Genomic DNA, 18,745 nt, shown 5'->3' with positions numbered 1-18,745 from the left:
TTCACGCTGTGCTTTGTTTAATAACAAAGCATGGAGTGGACTTGAGGGTAAACTCACACATTTTAATTTTGCTCTTTTAAGGGTGAGGGTTGTGACAGGTGAGGGGGCAATCATGAAATCAGCACCCAGTTGCCAAATATAGGTATGTTTTAACATTCTAGAATATTCAAATTGAGTAGTACATTAATGATAGCTGCTGCATGGTGAATGGAATTCAACTAAAAATGCAACTGAAATATATATAGAATAAGAAGACACAGTATATAAATGAATAAGCTAGAGACAGTATATTGTACTCACTAAAGGCGTGGCACCTGGATGAGCCAGCGCACATTCTCCGAGTGCACATTGTGCTCTACAGCCCAGTGTGCCAGTTTATCCCACTCATCAGCTGACTTCCCATATATTGAAAGCCTCAATTCAGCATTCTGATACTTGCTTTCCTCCAGGTCAAACATTACTTCCTACAAAAAAGTAAACAAAGGTTTATGTCACACAAATATATAAAAGTCCATTTCTGATATTACACAAAGGAGGGAATTGTAGTTTTACAATTGTTCTTGCCCAATGGATAAGTTAATAATAATTCATCTATATATTTAGTAGCCTTTAATGCTATTTAATGAAAATTTGAGTATTCAACTTGGTTTAACCTTTTGTATATTTCAAGTCTACCTTTTCATCATGGGTGTAATATTGAAGGTGGAGGTAGTGAAGGTAGTAAGAGTGAAGGTGGTGAGGGTTATAGTGATGGTGATAACAGTGAAGGATTATGGCACCGAGTGTGATGATAATAGAAGTAAAATTGGTGGCAATGGAGGTGATGGTGATGGCAGCAAGTATTATGGTATGTGTAATTTACTGGTTATGAGTAAACCTGAGAAACACTTACCTTTATTATATGACCAAAATGTCTTCCATTAAGGTAGTTGTCAGTTTTGAGGAAGACCTCACGCAGTCGAGACTCTCCAACAGGGTTGTATTTGGCATTAAACTTGTCAAATCTGCAAAACATTTTAGTGTTATTTTATATATGTTCTATTATAAGGAATCAATGTTCACACTAAGAAATTAATGCTTACATTCTCACCATATATGAGTAAGATGCATGCCACCGAATCTTAAAGTGACAATTAACATGAGTGTAATGGTGTTCCCAGTTCCAAGAACTAGACAACACCTTTATCCTCTTCTGATAACTAGAGGCATTGCACAAATGATAAATAAACGCTATCCTCAAATTACAAATTAAATGCCTCTGATTTGAAATATTTATGAAAAACAGACATCTCTACAACACTGAGATTTTTGCATGAAATATTTATAAAATAAATATCATAACTAGTAAAGTGAACCATTTGATCGAGAATTATATATCCAAGACCAAACCCAGTGCCTCTAGGAATACAAGGAGACCCCTACACATGAACCATGTGGCGGTCGACAAAGTTAAGAAGAAAACCCAGAAATTCAAGGCGTGGGTTAGGTCAAACGATGAGCAGGACAGGAAGATGTATGCAAGAGCCAGAAACCAAGCAAAGTCAGAGTGTAGAAGGGCTGAAAAGAAGTTCCAGAGGCTGGTTGCAAGCGAGGTCAAGTCAAACCCAAAGGCGTTTTACCACTATGCAAAGTCAAAATTAAAAATGCGAGTTGGAGTGTCAGATCTGAGGCATGAAGATGGTAGCTACGCAGATTCTAGCCAGGACAAAACTGAGGCATTAAACAGCTTCTTTTCCTCGGTGTTCACAAGAAAGGATGCGCTTAATCTTCCTGCGTTTGAGGACAGACGGTTCAACATAGCACTAACCCACATTGTGTTCACAGAAGAGGTTATAAGAAACAAAATGTCAAAGTTAAAGGTTCATAAGAGTCCCAGCCCAGACATGGTGCATCCCAGAGTGCCAAGGGAGTTGTGCAATGAGCTTGCTGAGTCCCTTTAGATCCTGTTCTGTAAATGCCTGGATGAACAAAAGGTCCCCAGTGATTGGCAAATGGTTTATGTGAGTCCTATCTTCAAAAACGGCGATCGTCACTCCACGAATAACTATAGACCAGTGAGCCTAACCAGCATAGTATGTAAAGTACTTGAGAGCATTATAAGAGATGCCATGATGGAACATCTACGACGAAACAACCTTGTAAAGGATAGCCAACACGGTTTTATGCCACGGCACTCCTGCTTAACACAATTACAGTATAGTCTGGATTTACGCGGTTTTTGTTTAAGCATTTGGTCATTTACGCGGCACCTTGCCAGAATGAAATGTTTTAATTACTCGGTAAATTTCATCATTTACGCGGGTGAAGTATAATTAGTGTATTTACTGAAGATATTTGTTTTTAGCTAATAAAATATATAATTTACATTGCTGGAATTCTTATAAGATGGTGATTATTTGCATGAAATCAAGCAATGTCAATTATATTATCCTAACTTTAGTCTGAGGTATTATTTATTACTAAAAATGTAAGCATACTGTTTTTCCCCAAACATTTCTCTGGTAGGGAGGGAAGGTGGGGGAGTAGGAGGGGGAGGGAGGGAGGAGGGAGGGAGGGAGGGAGGGAGGGAGGGAGGGACCCAGCAAGCGTGGGAAGAGGGGGAGGGGGCGGGAGGTGGGGTATTTTGATTGACAGATAGTGTCTGGGTGAAGTATAATTTGTTTATTTACTGAAGATATTTGTTTTTAGCTCATAAAATTCATACAAATTACCCGGCCAGAATATAATTTACATTGCTGGAATTCTTATAAGATGGTGATTATTTTAAATGTAAACATCCTAAAATTTGCATTAGACATACAAATTTTAGATCTAATTTAAGAATTTTATTAGAAAGAGCAAAAATTTTTTCTTTTGTGCAAAATACATGACGTTTATATTCAAAATATTTCTTGTCTTGCAAGGAATCCAACAATGTCAATTATATTATCCTAACTTTAGTCTGAGGTATTTTTTATTACTAAACCTTAAAACCTAGTGTTTTAACCCAAACATTTCTCAGAGAGGGAGGAGCCAGTGAGCATTGGAAGAAGGGGGGGGGGGGAGTTGAGTCCATTATTTGAATGGACATTAACCGGCAACTGTATTTCTCTTAATTATTAATTGTGTGTGCATACCATCATAAAATTAAGATGTTATTTTTACTACAAGGTACGTATTGTGTCTGAAAAAGTGTAGTTTGGGGGTCGGCCCAGTCTCTATTTCAATTAATCCCATATGTTCTGTTATTTCGTTTATGCATTTCTCGTTTTACGCGGACCTCCACGGGTTCAATTGACCTCGTAAATTGAGACTACAGTGGGGTATGCTATAACGAACGTAATTGGTTCCAGAACCTCGTTCGTTATAGCAATCGTTCGTTATAGGATTAATCCGTTCCAGGCCCCCAAATACAACCGCTTAACACTGAAAAAATTCTGTGGAAAATGTAAAAAATACGTTACTTTATCTTACCTTAGTGTTATTCAGCATGCAGGTACAGTACCCCTAAACACTGGCACAGCACTATCACTTCCACTGGGAGTCTTGGCTTTAAGGTCCTCAAACAATTGTTTAGCCTTCTCACAAATTATAGCTTCACTAATGTTACCACCTGCCATTTCTTTCTCCTTTATCCACACTAAGAGTAAATTTTCCATCTCTTCAATCACATTACACCTTGCTTTGCTAAGTCTAAAGATTCCCTTAGCCACTTGCACAGTTTTTAACTCCTCTTTATTCTTCAAAATCGTACATATAGTCGATTTAGCCATCCCATATTCATCACTAAGTTTCGCAATGCTTCTTCCATTCTCACGTTTCTTTATAATTTCTTTCTTAGTTTCAAGGGTTATTAGCTTTCTCACTTGCTTTGGACGACTCATTGTTACAATTGTATACTTGTATAACAAAATAGTTATACAAATAACGCGAATTTCCACATCAAAAGACGAAATTTCAACAATAACAGTAGTGCACTGGCTACACAATGAGACAAAGATGGCGCCTGACGCTCTTGTTGTGGGTCGCGGTACAACAATATTCATGCGCCAGGCGAAATAGTCCGGTATTCATCCGCGTTCGTTGTAGGAGTTGCGTTCGTTATAGCATTCTCAATTTTATAGGTAAAACCGTTCGTTATAGGAATATTCGTAGTAGGATCCGTTCGTTATAGCATACCCCACTGTATACTGTACTCAAGGTATTGGATATTTGGACCCATATTCTGGAACAGGGTGGTAATATCAACAAAATTTACCTATATTTTGCCAAAGCTTTCAACAGTGGACCCCAAGAAAGGCTGAAAATTAAACTGGAAGGGTACAGGATTCGGTGAAATGTCCTAGCAAGGATCGGAGACTTTCTCCATGACTGCAAGCAGTGTGGTGATTAATGGCATGAAATCATCATGTGTTCCCGTCATAAGCGGGGTGCCACAGGGCAGTGTATTGGGCCCGCCGTTGTTTGTTTGCTTCATAAATGACATGCCTGACGCTGTACATTCCTCCATCCAAATGTTTGCGGATGATGCCAAGTTATTTCGGGAAGTTAAGAACCAAGCAGACTGTGAAGAGCTGCAGAAGGACATCTGTGAATTTCAAGAATAGCCGAAGAAATGGCTGCTAAGATTCAATGTAACTAAGTGTAAAAGGCTGCACCTGGGGCGTATAAACGGTAAGGAGGCGTATCATATGTCCCAATGAGACGAAGAAACTTCATTAATTGAGACTGAATGTGAAAAGGGCCTAGGTGTGTACGTTGACAATGAGCTGAAGTTCTCGGGCATTTGAGAGAAGAAGGGAATCAACATATATACTGTACAGTCAACCCTCGCTTTACGTGGTCCCACTTTACGCGTTTCCACGTTTACGCGGTACCCTGCCGAAACCAGAATGCTCACTTTCCGCGGTATGTGTACCCTTTTACGTGGAGAGCGGCACGAGCAGGGTGCGCACAAGGTCGCCCAGTCATCAAAACATTACCAAGTTCTTCACCAGCCGGCCCAAGTCAGTGATAGTGATAATGATAGTGAGGATATGGACTTTGAGGGGTTTGACAAAGAGGCCCTGCAAGCCTCTGTGGTGGATAGTGATACAATTGATACAAGTGATACAGTTGAGGGCCAATAATCTGCCCTCTGCCTCGGAACCAACCCCCCATCCCCGTGTGCCCAGCCATCTTTTCTACTAATGTAAGTGTTAAAAAACCTAAACGTAGGTATTGTATCTGAAAAAGTGGAGTTTGGGGATCGGCCCGGTCTCTATTTCAATTAATCCCATATGTTATGTTGTTCACTTTACGCGTTTCTCACTTTATGCGGGCCGCCGTAGGTTGAATTAACCGCGTAAAGTGAGGGTTCACTGCATATTGTTTCTCACAATTTTTTTTTTTCAATTTGTATTTCTTTATGGTTCTTTATTATTATTATTATTATTATTATTATTATTATTATTATTATTATTGCATTTTCGCCCACTAGGCCCCAATGTGGGTCAGTGACCTGTGCCTGGGTGGGCTAATTCCCATAAAAAAAAAAAATGCAATACCGTATTTGCCGGCATATAAGACGCGGAAAAAAAAGCATCACAAATTATCCTGCGTCTAATGTGTTAGATATAAACTAGGTTATCCCATATTTATGTGAATATGTTGTATAATATTTTGTGTTAGTTGTGGAATAAAGCGCCACTTTGAATGTGCATGTTATGTTTGTTTTGTTATTACGGAAGGTCCCGAAAATATACTGGAAAGAGCAACATCGTTTGTGTCATTGTCTGAGCCTCTCGCATCATATTTCGTTGATATCCACCAAAAATGAACACTGTAACTTTAACAGGTTATGGGCCCAGGCACAGGTTGGTGTTTGATGGTGATGAAAGCAAGTATGAGTTGTGGGAAGTGAAGTTCTTAGGCCATTTAAGACTTCAAAAACTTCTCGATGTCGTTAATCAAGATGGAGATGGTGCAGAGGTGACGGAGAAGAATGCTGAAGTGTTTGCAGAACTAGTCCAGTACCTCGACGATAGAAGTCTTTCCCTTATCATCCGAGATGCCAAAGATGACGGTAGGAAGTCATTAAAGATTCTCCGTGAACATTATCTAGGCAGTAGCAAGCCAAGAATTATTGCCTTGTATACAGAACTGACGTCACTCAAGAAATTCATTGAAGAAACCATTACCGACTACGTGATACGGGCTGAAACGGCAGCAGCTTCATTGAAACTAGCAGGTGAAACCATCAGTGACAGTTTACTTGTAGCAATGTTATTAAAAGGATTACCTTTAGAATATGACATTTTCTACTGTTGTGACGCAGAAAGAAACAGCTGTTAGTTTTTCTGAATTTAAAGTAGCATTAAGAAGTTTTGAAGAAACTGAAAAGTGTCAACAACAACAAGGTGACGATGCAGATAATGTGATGAATACAAAATTCAAAAATATGAATATTAAATGCTTTTCCTGTGGAAAATTAGGACACAGAAAATCTGAGTGCAGAAGTAAAGACAAATATAATCCTAATGAAGCAAAGCCTAGTAGGTGGTGTGATACTTGCAAATCCCCTACTCATGATACAAATTATTGCCGCAGAAATAATTAAGTAAAGTGCAGAAGTAAAGACAAATATAATCCTAATGAAGCAATGCCTAGTAGGTGGTGTGATAACTGCAAATCCCCTACTCATGATACAAATTATTGCCGCAGAAACAATTCAGTAAAGTCTGTAACTAACAGTGAAGAAGATAGCCATTCACTTGCATTTAGAGCTAGTGTCAGTTCTGTTTATAATAATGTAAGTACTGTAGTGATGTAAATGCACAATGCCAGTTGGTAGACTGTGGAGTGACATCACATACCTTAAGTGACAAATCCCAGTTTGTAAAATCTGAACAGAATTTTGATTCTTCTAACCATTGTATAGAATTGGCAGATGGTAGTAGGTTGAGGTGAAGCAAGAGTTGAAATTAATGATGTTAATGGTAATAGTCATAAAGTTCTACTCAAAAATGCTCTATGTGTTCCTTCCTATAAACAGAATATATTTTCTGTTTTAGCAGCCACAGAGAAAGGTGCATCAGTGAATTTTACCCCAAATTCTGCAGAATTGAAGGCCTCAGATGGTACTGTGTTTGATATTAATAAACATGGCAAACTGTATTATCTGAATAATGTGAACTCACAGAAAAGCAGCAGTCATACTATTGAGGAATGGCATAAAATTTTAGGTTATTGTAATGTGAAAGATATACTTAAATTAGAAAATGTTGTTGATGGTAGGAACATTACAGATAAGAATAATTTTGATTGTAATGTATGCATTTCAGGTAAAATGTCTCAGTATAGAAGTAGAGAACCTGATCAGCGAGGTACAACCAATTTAGAACTTGTACACTATGATTTAGCAGGTCCTGTAGACCCTAATGCAAGAGAAGGTTTTAAGTATGCCATTTCCTTTGTAGATGACTTCTCTGGTATGATAATGATTTATTTTTTGAGATCTAAGAGTGATACTCTGGCAGCTACAGAAAAATTCTTGGCGGATTCTGCTCCATATGGATCTGTCAAACGACTAAGGTCTGACAATGGTGGTGAATTCACTTCCACTGAATTTAAAAGTCTAATGATTAAAAATCACATAAAGCATGAATTTTCTGCTCCATATTCACCACATCAAAATGGTACAGCAGAGCGAGCTTGGAGGTCTATTTTTCATATGGCCAGATGCTTATTGTTGGAAGCAAAGGTACCTAAGACTCTATGGACTTATGCTGCGAAAGCTTCAGCATACATTCGTAACAGATGCTACAACCCGAGGATTGGGAAAACTCCCTATGAAATGTTCACTGGAAATAGGCCAAATCTAAGTCACATGCATGTATTTGGAAGTCCATGCCATGCTTATGTCCAGAACAAGAAGAAGTTGGACCCTCGCAGTGAACAAGGAGTGTTCATAGGATATGATGGACTGAGTCCAGCCTATCTAGTATATTTTCCAGAGATAAATGATGTTAAGAGAGTTAGATGTGTAAAATTCAGTAACAATTTTAATCAGGAAAATGTGGTGTTAGATGTTGAACATGAATATAAAAGATATACAGCACCTAACCCAGAGCCAGAAACTGAAGTTATTACAAATGAGACGGCTGCAGAAGACACTGAAAAACAGATACCCTTTGAGGCAACGACAAAAACCCAAACATATGGAAGATTATGTTAATGTTATGGAACCTGACTTTTCCAATATTTCCAGGTGTTCTGTTGATTTTTGCTACAGAGTTGCAGATATTCCAAGAAACTACCAAGAGGCAGTCTCATCTCCAGAGTCCATGCAGTGGCATAAAGCTATGGATGAGAAAATGGAGGCTCTAAGAGATAATAACACATATGAACTCATGCCACTAGTTGAAGGTAGATCAGTAATTGGTGGAAAATGGGTATATGCAGTGAAACTTGGTCCTGATAGTGAAGAAAAATTCAAAGCTAGGTATGTAGCTAAAGGCTATTCACAAGTTCAAGAGGTGGACTATCAAGAAACCTTCTCACCAACAGCTTGTGTTACATCAATAAGGATGTTACTGCAACAAGCAATACAAGACAACCTTATGATTCACCAAATGGATGTTAAAACTGCTTATCTGAATGCTGACATAGATTGTGAAATTTCTTTAGAACAGCCAGAAGGTTATGTTAAAAGTAATATAGAAGGTGAAAATTTGGTTTGTAAATTAAAGAAATCTTTATATGGTTTGAAACAAAGTGGCCGAAATTGGAACAACATGCTACATAATTTTCTTTTGAGTGAAGGTTTTCATCAATCTCTTGTAGATTATTATGTGTATACTAGAATTGTAAACAAGGTGAAGGTAATTATTATTATCTGGGTAGACGATATAATTATTGCAGCCAGTAATGGTGACATACTTAGTGATGTAAAACTTTCCCTGTGTAATAAATTTAAAATGAAAGATTTAGAAAAATTGTCTTGGTTCTTAGGTATGGAGTTCAAATTTGAAGATGACTGTATTAAGATAAATCAAACTAAATATTTAGAGAAAATACTTAATAGATTTAAAATGTCTGACTGCAACCCTAAGTCAATAACATGTGATTTAAGTGTAAGTAAAATTATTAGTAGTGACTCTAAAGAACTGTGTGATACTAGATTGTACAGGCAAATTGTCGGCAGTTTGATCTATGTAATGACTGGTACAAGACCGGATCTATCTTATATTGTTTCAAAATTGTCGCAACATATGGCAAAGCCTACAAAAGCACTTTTTGAATTAGCTAAACATGTTTTGAAATATGTTAAAGGTACAATTCATTATAACTTAAAGTTCAGGAAATCAAACGGTCCATTAAAATTGATTGGTTACTGTGATTCAGATTGGGGTGCATCGGAAGACAGGCGTAGTATTACAGGTTACAGTTATCATTTAAATGAAGATGGTCCATTGATTTCTTGGAAATCTAAGAAACGGAATGTTGTAGCATTGTCCTCATGTGAAGCTGAATATACAGCTTTAACAGCAGCTATGCAAGAAGCAAATTTCTTAAGACAGTTGTTAACTGATATGCAAAATTCTAATAGAGAACCTGTAACATTGAATGCTGATAATCAGGGAGCTATTGCATTGGCTAAAAACCCTGTACATCATCAAAGGTCGAAACATATCGATATTAAGTACCATTTTATTAGATCAGAAGTAGAAGATGGTATTATTAATCTGCAGTATGTTCCATTAGAAAATAACATTGTTGATATGTTCACTAAACCAGTACCCAAAGAAGTTTGGTATTATAAGAGGTGTACCCTAGTTTAAGAGGGGGTGTTACATATAAACTAGGTTATCCCATATTTATGTGAATATGTTGTATTATGTTTTGTGTTAGCTGTGGAATAAAGCGCCACTTTGAATGCACATGTTATGTTTGCTTTGTTTTTACGGATGGTCCCGAAAATATACTGGAAAGAGCAACATCGTTTGTGTCATTGTCTGAGCCTCTCGCATCATATTTCGTTGATATCCACCAAAAATGAACAATGTAACTTTAACATAATGCGCCCGTGTTACGGATGGGAGGCCAAGTGCTGTAGGCAGAGGTGCCTATAAGGAGTCTAGGACGAGCAGTAGTCCACTAAGCAAAAAAATTGTGTTACTTATAATATTACTAATAATAAAATACTGAAAACAAGCCAAATTATCACAATCTACAGTCGACCCTCTTTAATTCGGACCCCTTTAATCCGGATTTCGGATAATTCGGACAAAATCTGAACTTTTTTCTTTTTTTTTTAGATTTGTAGGAATATTACCTACGCGGACCTTAAGCTAAAATGCTGGTCCACCCACTGCTGGGACAAAACACCAGCATCTTTTTGGTTAAATGTAACATCTCCACCACTAGTGTGGGGGGGGCAGATGCAACTTTTAGCTTCAGACATGAAAAATATTTATCATTTACTGCCAGTAAACAATGGAAATGTAAAATGTGTACCAATTAGTAATGAACAGCTGTGCAGTTCCTTCAGCAAATGAAGCTCACCAACTTACAATGGGCTAAATTGCCTTACAAATTGTTTTCAGTAGGCTATGTTGAAGTTCTTAGCACAGGCTAACTTATCATATCATATACGGTATCACAGTTCTCAATGATCTACAAAAAATACCGGTAATAAAAACCTTTTCGATATTTCACACTTAATATAATACCCGGTAATCTGTTTCAACCTCCTATTGTTTACAACGACGCATGACGCACCACCAGCTGCTGAGTATCAGCTAGAGGGTACGTGTTTTTCGAATCGTTTTCAGTTAAAAATATGTTACATCACATGTATATTTTACCTAAACTGCGCCTGAATGAATATATTCTCGGAAATAAATAGAAGTTTTGCTGAAACGTGATGTATTTTAATGAAAAATAGGATAAAATACATGACGAAAACAAAAGATTTTACCTAACCTTCCGATGTTCAGGAGAAGTTACTCGTTTCTTTAATAGTTTTTGGTTAAAATACTGTTATATTACAATGGTATTCTATTCATACTGTGCTTGATATAATGCATTCACGGAAATGTAATATTTTTGCTGAAATGACATATGTATTACAGTGGAAAGTGGGATAAAGTCGTGACGAAAACAATGACTTTCGCTTTCTTTCGTTCAAAAGATGTTATCGTAATTGCTTTTCGATTGGTTTTCAGTTATAAAACTGTTGCATTACAATAATATTCTATCCTAATTGACTTGAATAAATACTACAATACCATATTTCTGAATATTTTCATTAAAATCCATCCAAATCATTTTCCTTGTCATCGTCTGCAGCACCAAACAGCTTCTCCCAGTCCTCTCCTTGAACAGGGCTAGAGGGTACATGTTTTTCGAATCGTTTTCAGTTAAAAAACTGTTACATCACACGTATATTTTACCTAAACTGCGCCTGAATGAATATATTCTCGGAAATAAATAGCAGTTTTGCTGAAACGTGATGTATTTTAATGTAAAATAGGATAAAATACATGACGAAAACAAAAGACTTTACCTAAGCTTCCGATGTTCTTGAGATGTTATTCGTTTTTTTACTAGTTTTTGGTTAAAATACTTTTATATTACAATGATATTCTATTCATACTGTGCTTGATATAATACATTCACGGAAATGTAATATTTTTGCTGAAATTACGTACGTATTACAGTGGAAAGTGAGATAAAATCGTGACGAAAACAATGACTTTGAAATATAACGCAATATTAACCCCTAAATCGGTTAATTCGGACAATCGGCTAAAACGGACACCCTTCCCCCCCCTATTAGTCCGAATTAACGAGGGTCAACTGTATTATCACAAACTTATGGCAAATTTGCCGAAGACGTAAATAATGGCTTACATTGGCTTAATGGCAGAGGGAAGCTCACAACATCTCACTGTACCTCCTTCCCCAGCATACGTAACCCACACCAGAGACATGTCTTACATTATTTAAGGACTGTATTACCTTTAAGAAACATTTGTTTATTATCTAAATGAAAAATACCCCTAGAAAGATTAAAGAAATGTTAACAGAAAGGTCAGCCTCCAGCCAGCCATTTGCAATGAGTTGATGACGCCAAAATAATAGCGATGGTGCTACACCCTGGTGGCAGATTACGGCAACACAAAACATCACAGCCAAAAATACGAGTTTCACATCCTGTCAGTAATTCTCTTGATCAAAATATAAACAAGCTACACAGCTGCTCTGATCAGAGGTAGAGTTGGGTTAGTATAATGTTACTACTGTATATATGATTTCCTGCTTGATTTCAGTATACAGTGGTTCCCCGGTTTACGAACACAATTCGTTCCATAGAGTCGTTTGTTAACCGAAAATTTCGTTAACCGAATCTATTATTTCAATGTGATATTGGGTAATTGGTTCCAGCTCACAGAAAAGTATATATACAAAGTAAAGCCAAATATGCATAAAGTCAGAAACACTCCTAAAATTCCCATAAATCGGTTCTCGTTTATGCGTTTCTACATTTATGTGGTACCCTGCCAGAACTGGAATTCCCACTTTACGCGGTGCATCTACTCATATACGCGGGTGAAGTATAATTTTTTTTATTTAGCTCATAAAATTCATACAAATTACCCGGCTAGAATATAATTTACATTGCTGGAATTCTTACAATATGATGATCATTTTGAATATAAACATCATGGATTTTGCATTAGACATACAAATTTTAGATCTAATGTAATAATTTTGTTTACACGGAGCAAATATGTTATCTTTTGTGCAAAATATATGACGTGTATATTCAAAATATTCCTAGTCTTGCAAGGAATCCAGTAATGTCAATTATATTATCCTAACTTTAGTCTGAGATATTATTTATTACTAAAAATGAAAATACAGTGACCCCTCGTTTAACGAACACCTCGGTTAACGTAATTTCGATTAACGAACTGCCTTCCATAAGGATCTTCAATTCGGTTAACGAAAAAAAATTCGGTTAACGAAGTTCTTACGAACCGACCTCAACATGTTTTCGCTTGCACTGACCGGGCAACCAGCTTTAGTATCAGTCCGCCAATACATTAATCGGTTCTAGGGCTTAAATTCCTTACTATTTTAGTAAATATCAAGAAGTTTATACTATTCAATAATTTTAAAAGTTTAATATTCAATTTTTAGTCATTTTAACAATTATTGAACATAATTGAAGGTAAAGTGACTAGTTTAATGCGCGGCATCCAGCCTCTTAACACAGCAAACAGGAGTTAGTCTCTCTCTGTTTTCACTGGAGGTAACATCTTGCTTGAGACTCTCTTCAACTAAACGCTTTTTTTCTGTGTTTCCAAGCAAATTATTGGTCATTTTGAAATATATTTTACATATTGACAATATATAATGCAGTGCAGTGTTGATTTAAAGAAAATAATCTTGAAATACACCAAGAAAGCTAAAATTTTATGGGTGAAATGGCGCCATGGGGTGACTTCTCTTCCACCCCAATGCCTTCTCTTCTTCCTTCTCCTCCACCCCCATTCTAAATCCCATCATCATCATCATCATCATCCAGGAGCCTTCTACATACACACCTCAAAGTAAGTGAACTTTTCTACCATTTTTGTTGAATTTAGGAAATTTTCGGTGAGCTGGAACCAATTACCCAAAAACCCATTGAAACAATGGTTTCGGTTAATGACTTTTTCGGTTAACGAACGACCTTCTGGAATGGATTGAGTTCGTTAACGGAGGGGTCACTGTACAGTATAACCCCGCTTTACAAGGTTTCACTTTCCGCGATTTTTCATTTACGCGGTACCTTGCCAGAACCAGGCTTTCACTTTCCGCGGTGCATCTACTCATATATGCGGTGAAATAATTATTATTTTTTTTTTTATTTAGCTCATAAAATTCATACAAATTACCCGGCCAGAATATAATTTACATTGCTGGAATTTTTACAATATGATGATCATTTTGAATATAAACATCATGGATTTTGCATTAGACATACAAATTTTAGATCTAATGTAATAATTTGGTTTACACAAAGCAAGTATTTTATCCTTTGTGCAGAATATATGAAGTTTAAATTCAAAATATTCCCTGACCTGCAAGGAATCCAGAAATGTCAATTATATTATCCTAACTTTAGTCTGAGGTATTATTTATTACTAAACGTTAAAATCTAGAGTTTTCTCCCAAACATTTATCTGGTAGGGAGGGAAGGTGGGGAGGAGGGTTGGGACCGACCGACCCAGCTGGCGTGAGTGTGAGGAAGGGGGGAAGGCAAGGCGGGGTACTTTGATTGACAGATAGTGTCGTGAAGAATATATTTTTTTTTATTAACTGAAGATATTTGTTTTAGCTCATAAAATTCATACAAATTACTTGGCCAGAATATAATTTACATTGCTGGAATTCTTACAATTTGATGATCATTTTGAATATAAACATCATGGATTTTGCATTAGACATACAAAATTTTAGATCTAATGTAATAATTTGGTTTACACAAAGCAAATATTTTATCTTTTGTGCAAAATATATGAAGTTTACATTCAAAATATTCCCTGACCTGCAAGGAATCCAGAAATGTCAATTATATTATCCTAACTTTAGTCTGAGGTATTATTTATTACTAAACGTTAAAATCTAGGGTTTTCACCCAAACATTAATCAGAGAGGTAGGAGCTAGTGAGCTGGGAAGAGTGGGGGGGGGGGGATTTGAGTCCATTATTTGAATGGACATTAACCTGGCGACTGTATTTCTCTTAAATATTAATTGTGTGAGCATACCATCATAAAATGTAGATGTTATTTTTACTACAACATAGGTATTGTGTCGGAAAAAGTGGAGTTTAGGGGTCGGGCCAGTCTCTATTGGAATTAATCCCATATGTTCTGTTGTTCACTTTACGCGGTTTTCACTTTCCGCGGTACCCTGTGGGTTCAATTGACCGCGTAAATCGGGGTACTACTGTATACTGTTTTAACCCAAACATTTCTCTGGTAGGGAGGGAAGGTGGGGGGTCGGGGGTAGGGAGGGAGGGACCCAGCGAGCGTGGGAAGAGGGGGGAGCCGGAGGTGGGGTATTTTGATTGACAGATAGTGTCTGGGTGAAGTATATTTTTTTATTTACTGAAGATATTTGTTTTAGCTCATAAAATTCATACAAATTACCTGGCCAGAATATAATTTACATTGCTGGAATTCTTACAATATGATGATCATTTTGAATATACTGTACTATATATATATATATATATATATATATATATATATATATATATATATATATATATATATATATATATATATATATATATATATATATATATATATATATATATATATATATATATATATATATATGTTGTTATTATTATTATTGTTATCATTGTTATTTTGTTTTTAATTTTGTATTTTGTATTACAAATTTCATTTACTATAAATTATTGTTTAATTTTTATGTTTGTATTTTTATTATAAATTTTATTTAATATGAATAATTATTATTATTATTACATTTTTGCCTCCCAGGCCCTGATGTGGGTCAGTGACCTGTGCCCGGGTGGCTGATCTCAAAAAAAAAAAAAAATATATATATATATATATATATATATATATATATATATATATATATATATATATATATATATATATATATATATATATATATATATATATATATATATATATATATATATATATATATATATATATATATATATATATAATATACACACACACTAGAATTCTTAAATCACTACTGTAATGTGATACAGGTGATTAATTTTTATCTCTTGCGCAAAATATATGACGTTTATATTCAAATTATTTGCTGTCTTGCAAGGATTCCAGCAATGAAATTTATATTCTCCTAACTTTAGTCTGAGATATTATATAAGATAAAAACTGTAAGCCTAAAACCCTGGCTGGGGAGAGGGAGGGAGGGAGGGAGGGAGGGAGGGTGGGGGGGGCGGGAGGTGAGGTGATATGTTTGACAGTTGGCACTGAAGGTCTAATGTGTGTTTATTTATCAATCCTTAAAAGTGACTTAGCTTTTCTCTTATAAAATGCCACCCAAACAATCTGGTAGAATATAATTTACATTGCTGGGATTCTTGTAAGATAGTGATTCATTTGAATATAAACAAGCTATAATTTGCACTAGACATAAAAATTTTAGTACCGTAATCATTTAGTACATGTACAGTACAGGTTTGCACTTATGTCATTTATTTCTTTTATGTTTCTTTTAGTATGGTGTGTGCATGTAAATGAATAAAAATAAATGAAGACATTTATGTAAATCTACCCAAAAACACAGTTGAAAAACTGTACAATACTAAAATGTACTAAAGTAATGTACTAAAATTTTTATCTTGGGCAAAATATATGACATTTATATTCAAATTATTCACTGTCTTGCAAGGATTCCAGCAAGGGAAATTATATTCTTCTAACTTAAGTCTGTGATATTATATAAGATAAAAACTTAAAGCCTACTGTATAACCACCAAACCCTGGGTGGGAGGGGGGGGTGGGAGGAGGAAGGGGAGGTGACAGTGACGGGGGGAGAGGAAGGGGAGGCGACAGTGACATGTTTGACAGTTAGCGCTGAAGGTCTAGTGAAGTATTTATTTGTTTATTTATGTCTTTTAGATGGAGTTTTTGTTTTTTGGTTATAAAATGTCACAGAAGTGACCGGGGAGAATATAATTTACATTCTTGAATTCTTATAAGATAGTGATTAATTTGAATATAAACATGCTGCTGTACAGTACAGCTTTGCCCTTAGGACAGTGTGTGCATGTAAAGGAGTTTCAATAAATGAATAAAGTTACATAATCGAGCCAAAAATATTAGTTGAAAAACTTTTTGTAAACATAGCTTGGATGGCTAAATTTTAGAATGACCAATAATTTTAAAACGTATAAAAAAAATGCAAAAATATTCAAGAACACAACCTTCTTGATATTTACTCCACTGGAAACAAATGTAAACATAGAACAGATTGCTGTATTGGCGGACTAGGCGATCATCTGATCAGCTGATGCTAACAACAAAACGTGTTTGTCGTCAGGATTTTGTTAATCGAAATTTTGTTCGTTAACCGAATTGAAGATCCTTATGGGAGCTAATTCGTTAACTGAAATTTCGTTAATCGAACCGTTCGTTAACCGAGGGACCACTGTATATTGTATTTACATGCACAAAAACATATGTTTCCCCTACAAAACCACTTTCAATCACTTTCAATAAATGTATGATGAAACGTACAAAAAAAAATTTCCACAAAATATTCTTGTAAAATAGGAATGCATTATGTGGTGGTGCGTCTTATTCGCCGACAAATATGGTAAATTATTTGGCCTTATAAGAAGTCGTTCAGATATCTAGACGGTCCGTCCCTCGTAACGATCTTCAAGAGTAAAGAGCTTCCCTGTCTGGAGTACTGTCACCCTGTCTGGTCTCCGAAATATGCTAGGGACTGTCAGTTGATTGAAAATGTCCAAAGGAGGGCCACTAGACTGGTGCGTGTACTGTGGCACCTCAGCTACCCAGAGAGATTAGAGCGCCTGAAATTGCCTAGCTTATACTACAGACGAGCAAGGAGAGATTTATTTGAGGTGCATAAGCATCTCAAGGGGCACTAATCAGTCGAGTGCCCTTACCTGGAGCTGGCAAATGCTCGCCCCACAAGGGGTCACAGCTCAAGGTTGAAGAAGCTGCAATCCCCGAAAACTGTGAGGGGTAACTTTTTCGGAGTGAGAGTTGTGAACTCTTGGGACAATCTGCCAGTGTGTTGTGACGGCACAGAGTGTGAGCTCTTTCAAGACCAGACTTGATAAGCACTGGAGCAGGTTCAGATACATTCAGGAGCCGGTGCATGCCCAGTAATTGCCAACAGTGAGTAACAGAGATGTGACTGATCGCCCAAGCGGCTAACGAGCCAAACAGTGGTGAAGAGGATAAAATTAAAGTAAAAAGTATACCTATACCTGTACTTAAACCTAAACTTACACTTGTACTGATGCTTCTACATGAATTTTCAAATTTGAATTTTAATACCATTAATCTTCAATGTTTGAAGTGCACATATCCAATGTCATTCATGTTCTCTCTTCCTCTGCTTTTTGTAAAAAAAATAAACAAGGAGTGTTCAAGACAATTTACCTATGGAATGTGTTCCTGTCAGCATGGACATCCAACATGTCAACGGAAAGATCATAGGCGGTGAGATTCATGGAAGCAAACACTTGAGTCAAACTCATCGTCTCTCCTTTGTTGCAGCAGACAATTTCATCTGGCTGGGTCTTGACAGCTTTCTTTATGAACCGAAGTAAATGTTTCTGGTTCATGCAAGAGGCAGCGTGGATATGGGTGTCTACCTGGTAATATAAAACCCAAACTTAAGCACCATGATCCCATTTCATGTTTTTGGTAATACTGTAGGGATAAAAATATGTTAACAAAGAACAGGAAATACAACATAAAGAGAAAGGAGAAAGTGAAATCCATTTTTGTGGTTAATGAAAGAGGGTTTTGTAGCTGGAACAGGTTGTACAGCAGCTCCCCCGACTTATGACCTACTCAAATTACGACCACCCGCACTTACGACCTGCCTCAGACATCCCAAAATTTTGTCAAATTACGTATTTTCGAGTCCCAACGTCAGTACACAGACAAAATTTTCGTTTGTAATTCACTTTAAAATGGCTGGCAAGCTTAAAAGTGAGAGTTTTGTGGTGCTGAG

The 18,745-nt window shown here is 36.4% G+C and overlaps 1 protein-coding gene across 8 annotated transcripts in view; it reads right to left on the bottom strand.

Moving 5' to 3' along the window:
- The window catches only part of LOC121863303 (AMP deaminase 2-like), a 176,902-nt gene that overhangs the window by 39,830 nt on the left and 118,327 nt on the right, over positions 1-18,745 (bottom strand). For all 8 annotated transcript variants that reach the window (XM_042361911.1, XM_042361918.1, XM_042361915.1 and 5 more), the window contains 3 exons: positions 18,166-18,380; positions 893-1,004; positions 301-464 (listed from right to left, as the gene is read on the bottom strand). In XM_042361911.1, the coding sequence (XP_042217845.1) occupies positions 301-464; positions 893-1,004; positions 18,166-18,380 (491 nt within the window). The remainder of the gene's footprint in view (positions 1-300; positions 465-892; positions 1,005-18,165; positions 18,381-18,745) is intronic.

Source organism: Homarus americanus, unplaced genomic scaffold (genome assembly GCF_018991925.1).
Source record: "Homarus americanus isolate GMGI-L3 unplaced genomic scaffold, GMGI_Hamer_2.0 scaffold46197, whole genome shotgun sequence".
Taxonomy (NCBI): Eukaryota; Metazoa; Arthropoda; class Malacostraca; order Decapoda; family Nephropidae; genus Homarus; species Homarus americanus.
This window is presented reverse-complemented; position numbering and strand designations above follow the sequence as displayed.